Source organism: Zeugodacus cucurbitae, chromosome 4 (assembly GCF_028554725.1).
Source record: "Zeugodacus cucurbitae isolate PBARC_wt_2022May chromosome 4, idZeuCucr1.2, whole genome shotgun sequence".
Lineage (NCBI taxonomy): Eukaryota > Metazoa > Arthropoda > Insecta > Diptera > Tephritidae > Zeugodacus > Zeugodacus cucurbitae.
This window is the reverse complement of record NC_071669.1, coordinates 67335435-67342356: the sequence shown is the minus strand read 5'-3', so window position 1 is coordinate 67342356 and position 6922 is coordinate 67335435. Positions and strand designations below refer to the sequence as shown.

The 6922-nt window shown below is 33.5% G+C and overlaps 2 protein-coding genes across 2 annotated transcripts; one reads left to right on the top strand and one right to left on the bottom strand.

Annotated features, from left to right (window-relative positions):
• Positions 1–1728: 1728 nt before the first annotated feature.
• On the bottom strand, positions 1729–2195 carry LOC105214341 (larval cuticle protein 65Ag1). The gene has a single exon (XM_011187713.2). The coding sequence runs from the start codon at positions 2117–2119 to the stop codon at positions 1811–1813; it is 309 nt and encodes a 102-aa protein (XP_011186015.2). The 5' UTR covers positions 2120–2195; the 3' UTR covers positions 1729–1810.
• Positions 2196–5671: 3476 nt separating this feature from the next.
• On the top strand, positions 5672–6117 carry LOC105214367 (larval cuticle protein 65Ag1-like). The gene has a single exon (XM_011187749.3). It carries the CDS (start codon positions 5717–5719, stop codon positions 6023–6025), a length of 309 nt encoding a protein of 102 aa, XP_011186051.2. The 5' UTR covers positions 5672–5716; the 3' UTR covers positions 6026–6117.
• The last annotated feature ends 805 nt before the right edge of the window (positions 6118–6922 follow it).

The following is a 6922-nucleotide window of genomic DNA, read 5'->3' as shown; positions in this document are numbered from 1 at the left end:
AGGCCACTTAAAAATACTTAAAACATACAAACAACATTTTTTTATGATATCGTATTCATCAGCGGATTTTTTTCACTTCACACAGTTGCATATATCTATTTAATAGACGTTTTCGTTTTCTGCAAGCGGTGGCAGTAGAAGATCTTCACCTGCCGCATAATATCCCTGATCCACAGGGCCTTGCGTTCGGAAACCTGGTCCGAATTCGAAATTGTCTGTTCTTGAATCGTAATTTCCTTGCGCCAAAACCATAGCCAGCAAACAGAAAAAGACGTATAACAATTTCATCTTAGCTTATAAACGCGATCTTTTGTTTCTCCGGCTCTTATGTGTTCTTACAATACACGTTGCTGGCTCAGTGTGGAATTCATTAAAAACCTTGTGCTATTTTATACTAATCTAAAAGTTATTTTTCTTAATGTTTTTGACTTTTGTGACTTTTGCAACCGGCACTTCCTGCCTCGATCTGCAACTATTAATTTATAGTTGTATATATAGTATATCCGTATAATAAAAATTTACTAATAGTTCCAGTTTTACTTTAATTTCATTTAATATATTATACACCATAACCATAAGCTGGTTTTTGGTCATTTGTATGTACATATTTATGCATATATCTACTGTATACATGCTGAATGAGCATATTAGATGCTCGTTAACTAACAACATTTTTACACGGCGAATGTCAAAAATTTTATTTAGCATCCATTTTTTAAATTATTTAAACATATTCTTACACAATACATAAAAATAGCAGCATATTTGTGAGCTACTCTTCTACTCTACTCTTCTTTTGAGCTAATACTTATCTGTATTAAGAATGACATGTAGAGCGCTTGTAGAATATAAATAAATATATGCTTTTCCGCCCTTTAAAACCTTCAAATTATTGCAAAGCAATAAAACAAACGCTAAAGGCTAAAGAGAGAGAAGCTCAATCATATACCTAAGAGTGTTGGACAACCTTTATTTAAGATGTTTCCAAACGTTATATTAGATAGTGCATGAGTTATTTTTTTTTTTTTTGCTTATATTAACGCCGTTATATAATTTTGTACAAATAGACTACCGAACATTCTAAGACAACTCACAGCAAATATTTCGAACAACTCCCAATTTGTTACTTTAAACTCAAAACACTATTATAGTTTTACGAATATTTGTCCAACGTCATTTAATCACCACTAGATGGCGCACAATTGCACTACGTCACGCGTCATGCGTCAACTAATATTCCACAATATCTGACGAATGATTATTCAATCCGGTAAATGAAAAAACCGAATCGCTTAGTTCCGCTACTTTAGTCTTACCTTTAATATTATTTTTTTTTTAATCCCACTGTGTAACTTGGTATATGGCCGCAGCCGCTCAGACAGCTTTTCAGCGAATCAAGTATATTTTCGCTTCTGTAGACTTTTTCTTAGAAGTCTACAAAAATAATTCGTCATAAAACATCGGGTTCCTTTCTTACACAACATGCTTAATTGCGTAATTGAATACAGAAACTACCTCGGTTAAGAAGATACTATTCAGAGTATTTCACTAAATTCGCTCATTGCCAACAACACTGGAGTGTCGTCAAACTTCATTATGGCAATCTCAGCTATTAAATATTTTCCTTTAATTAATTTTTTTTCATTTCATTCCATTCTATATATATATAAGAAATATAAACCATATATATACCCTCAGCGATTAACCAAAGCATTGAAAAAACGAAACTTCAAAAATTGCAATTAATTTATTTTCATTTACAAAAACACCTTACACATTAACAAAATCTTAACTTCGTTTGATCACAAATTTAGGCAGATGGAGCAACAGGCAAATGAGCACCTGATGGTTGGAAACCGTTCTCATCAGCAACATAGTTGACGGTGTAGGTTTGACCATCATCAGCGACGAAAGAGAAGGAACCCTTTACAGCGAGAGATTCGTGGTCTGAGCCAACATTGTTCAAGACACCGGATGAAGAGTGTTTGGATCCGTCGCTAGTTTCAGAATCGAAACTGTAACCCTCGGGTTGAACATCGGAATCCTGGCGAACGATCTCAACTTCAGGATGAGCGAAGGCAACAGCCAAGAGACAGGCGAAGATGATGGCGGCTTTCATGTTGACTAGTTTGTTTGGTGGTGAAGCTGTGTTGCTACGATAAAAGTTGTCAAATTTGTGGATACTCTTGCTAAGTCGCTGCGCCATTTTATATTATTTCCGTTGCTCATGTATTTACCTTCTTAATTGTTGTCAAATCTGGTTTTAGTGGTCATCAAAATCTAAAGTATGTTATAAGTTAGTATCACAAGTAATTTCCAGTTAGCTAAGTATTTTTTTTTTGTTTTCTATTTTTAAATATTCAAATTCAAGCGCATTTAGAGCTTTAAATGCGTCCTTATATACACACATATGTATGTGTATAAATGCTATTTACCCAAAACGATGCAGAATATGCGATTATTTGTTTTTTTTTTCTTTAAACATTTCATTGCTTCGTGCTTAAGGTATGGCGGTAAGCATAATTTTAATATATGCTGTGAATTGAGTGCAGATGTTTAAGTTGTTAATAATAATAGAAGATATGTAACTAGATTGTTACGAAGATACTGTGGAACTATCATTGCAGGGAGGCGAATATATTCCAATAAATTACAACTTTTGTGTCTTTGCTTGGAAGAGAGATATTGATATATTGATTGATATACCATAGATTTATAGCATTAGAACATTTATTCGACAAAGCACCTCACCCACCATAAGTCACTCAAGAGTTTATTGCTTCCCGTTGTAATCAAATAGGCTATTATTAATTTGAACTGGTAATTGTGAACCCAACCTAATGAAGTATCAAGTATCATTGTTAGGTGTATAAGGTAATATAACATCCAACTTAGTCTTGGAATATTATCTTATTATACCCTGAACAGGGTATATTAAGTTTGTCACGAAGTTTGTAACACCCAGAAGGAAGTGTCGGAGGTCCTATAAAGTATATATATATAAATGATCAGTATGTTGAACTGAGTCGATTTAGCCATGTCCGTCTGTCTGTATATATACGAACTAGTCCTTCAGTTTTTAAGATATCGTGAAATTTTGCAGATGTTATTTTCTCTTCAAGAAGCTGCTCATTTGTCGGAACTGCTGATATCGGACCACTATATCATATAGCTGCCATACAAACTAAACGATCGGAATCAAGGGCTTGTATGGAAAACTTCCGCATTTTACTACATATCTTCACGAAATTTGGTGTGAGTTATTGCTCATAGAAATAATTTAATCTCCGAAAAAATTGTTCAGATCGGTTTACTATAACATTTAGCTGCCATACAAACCGAACGATCGGAATCAATGGCTTGTATGGATAATTTTCGCATTTGACGTGGTATCTTCACGAAATTTGACATGGATTACTGCTTAATCTCCGAAGAAATTGTTCAGATCGGTTAACTATATAACCTTAATGTTTCTAGCAAACAACCCGGCTAAAAAGAATTAGTAAAATGTTTTATTTTTTTTTACTCACTTTTTCTTACGTCTTTAGATTTGCTTAAACACATAGTTACTAAAAGAAATGCACCAGTAGTCAGAAAAGATGTTGATTTTACGATATAGTGTTATTTACCGACGATGACGAGTATAGACGGAATATATAATATTACCCAAACTGTAAGACACTTTGCTTCAAAAATATGTTTCAATCCCTGCCCAGATTTAAGAGTAAAGACAAGTCACTGGGTTCAGATCCGAAAATATCGTTGGTTACGAATCACTTTGTGAATCTGATATTTCGTACCGAAAATACAACTTTTGAACGACATCGCCTTCGGTGCTTAAATGATCTCTTATCAAAAATTGCATTATACAAAATTCTATATCTCAAAAACCAAATGCCCGAGTGCTATAAAATTTCTAGATGTGACTTTTGATGCTTAGGTCTAATAGTATCGATTTTAGCAAGCTAATATTGTAAAGATACCCAAACAGTGCAAACAGCTCAGTCCATAACTCCGTCCAAATACGAAACTGCATAAGGGTAATCATGAAGTAATATTCCAAAGTGTTTAGACACTTTTCATCAATCAAGACTTCAGTTACTAAAAATTATATTATATTATTGTACGTAGAAGCTGGGCCTAAGACTTGCGCAGTTTCACAGTGTCATTATAATAACTGTTTTTACGCCTTCAAAATTTACATAACAAATAATTGTCGGCTTAATTAATTAACAACGATTTCAATGACGTAAAGAAGAAATTATAAATGCAAAGTCAAGTTCAGCTATAATATACACCTTAATGCTTATATGTACATATTTACATATATGAAATATATAAACGTGCACAAAGCTTAAGATATTAACTATGTAGATAGACAGCTAGAAAATGTGGTAGTACTTCTTTGACCAAATATTTCACAAGAAAGCCATGAATTTGAGTATTTTTTAAACAGCAAATTAGTAGATAACCTTTTTCAAAAATATATAAAAATTTATTTAAATATGAGTATGTAACATTTTTTATAGATAAGACACGTTTTTTGCCACTTTACCATCTTAGCAACTAAAATTTGCCAAAAATTACGAAAGTGAGTTTGTAGAGCCATTATTTCGCATTTGCCGTTTTTGGCCGGCTAGATGGTAATTTCTAGCTAATATAAGTATAGTCTATATAAGAATCAAACCGGTCATCATCAAATAAGATTTAAATTTTTAAGTTGAATTAGGAGTATATATATTTATTTTTATACATATTTATAAAAAAATCACATGCATACATACACACATTGACGCCAAAACAGACAAATGAAAGTGTTTCTATTCCTATAACTCATGAATTATGCAAGAGAACCGGTGAAAATGTGTATAGAAGATTTTGTATATTAGCTAAGCCAATGTCAAAACTTGATGGCAATTAAGTTGGTTAAAAAAATTCAAAACTCATCGACAATTCATACAATACATACACATGACAATAGCAAATCATACACACCTACAGATACAGCTGCCTAGTATGAGCATTCATTTGATGCGCTAAAGTGGCTGTCTAGAACTTGTCTTCTAATTAGCAACATGCTCGTTCAAGTTTGAACAAGAAGCTGTCAGCAAAAAAATAAATAAAATAAAATAACAAGAATACATACTTGTATTGAATTTTTGGCAATTCTCTATGTGCATAGCAGTGCGAAAAGTTTTGGCTAAATTTAATTACTTAACATAAATATGCATTAGCTAAACGCTTCAGCTTTCAGCAGGTTTCGTACCTGCTGCTAGCCTATCCATATTATATATTCGAAGAAATGCTGTTCTAGTCGCTTGTGTAGGTTTCGTACCTAACAACTTATGAGCTATATGTGTTATAGAACTGCATGCAATCTCTCTAGCTAACAACCTCAGATGGCGTAGAATTAGATCTATTTTGTGTGCCTTTTATTTGAGCAATAAATTGCATTTATCTATGTATTTCACTAACGGGCAATTCCGTTTGATATCTCTGCTGTTTTATAGAGCCACTCAAATAAAGAATATTTCAATTAATTTCTTGACAAACCCATACAAATGCATGCTTCCACAAATATGGAAGTGAAAAAGTGAAGAAAAAAATAAACAATGCACTACTCTGATGCAAATTAGAACGCGTTGCGGTATATAAAATGATATGAAACACTTGCAATGACATCCACTAAGTTTTCTTAACACAACGGAAGAACAACATGAAAGCCGCTATCATCTTCGCCTGTCTCTTGGCTGTTGCCTTCGCTCGTCCTGAAGTTGAGATCGTTCGCCAGGAGTCCGATGTTCAACCCGAGGGTTACAGTTTCGATTCTGAAACTAGCGACGGATCCAAACACTCTTCATCCGGTGTCTTGAACAATGTTGGCACAGATCACGAATCTATCGCTGTTAAGGGTTCCTTCTCTTTCGTCGCTGATGATGGTCAAACCTACACCGTCAACTATGTTGCTGATGAGAACGGTTTCCAACCATCAGGTGCTCATTTGCCAGTTGCCCCAGTAGCTTAAGTGTCTAAAATTGAAACAATAACGATAATACGAGAAATAAATAATAAAAAAAAAAAACAAATGGTTGGCTACCGTTAATGAAAAGCTAAAAACAGAGTTGTTTCAATTGCACGGATTATGTTAGTGTGAAACTCTTACAAACAGAAAAAGAGGGAGTGTAGTTGACAGTATTAGCTGTCAAATTGTCTCAATAGAGTACAAAAATTTTGGGAAACTATTAGAATCTTTTCATAGTTTCTGCAATAGTATGCGCTAGTAACATGTACTTCATGAAATCAGTTAATCAAAAGCTTGTTTGAAAGTAACTTTCCATAGTATAAAGCAGCAAATTCATTACATATTTGACGCTGTTCGAGAATCCACTTTTATAAGAACAAGACTTGAGCGGTGCAACCGAAAAAAAAATATATATATAATCTTGTTAAAAATAGCAATTTGTTATCGAATATCACGAATATGTCATAGTGAAGGCATGGACCTTTCACAGATGAAGAAGAAAGAGAAAAACAAGAAAAAACGTTCGGCTGTACCGAAGCTTATATACCCTTCACAGGTGCATTTCTTTTAGTAACTATGTGTTTAAGCAAATCTAAAGACGTAAGAAAAAGTGAGTAAAAAAAGAAAACATTTTACTAATTCTTTTTAGCCGGGTTGTTTGCTAGAAACATTAAATTTATATAGTTAACCGATCTGAACAATTCTTTCGGAGATTATATTATTACCTTATGCAGTAATCCATGTCAAATTTCGTGAAGATACCACGTCAAATGCGAAAATTTTCCATACAAGGCATTGATTCCGATCGTTCAGTTTGTATGGCAGCTATATGCTATAGTGAACCGATCTGAACAATTTTTTCGGAGATTAAATTATTTCTAGGAACAATAACTCACACCA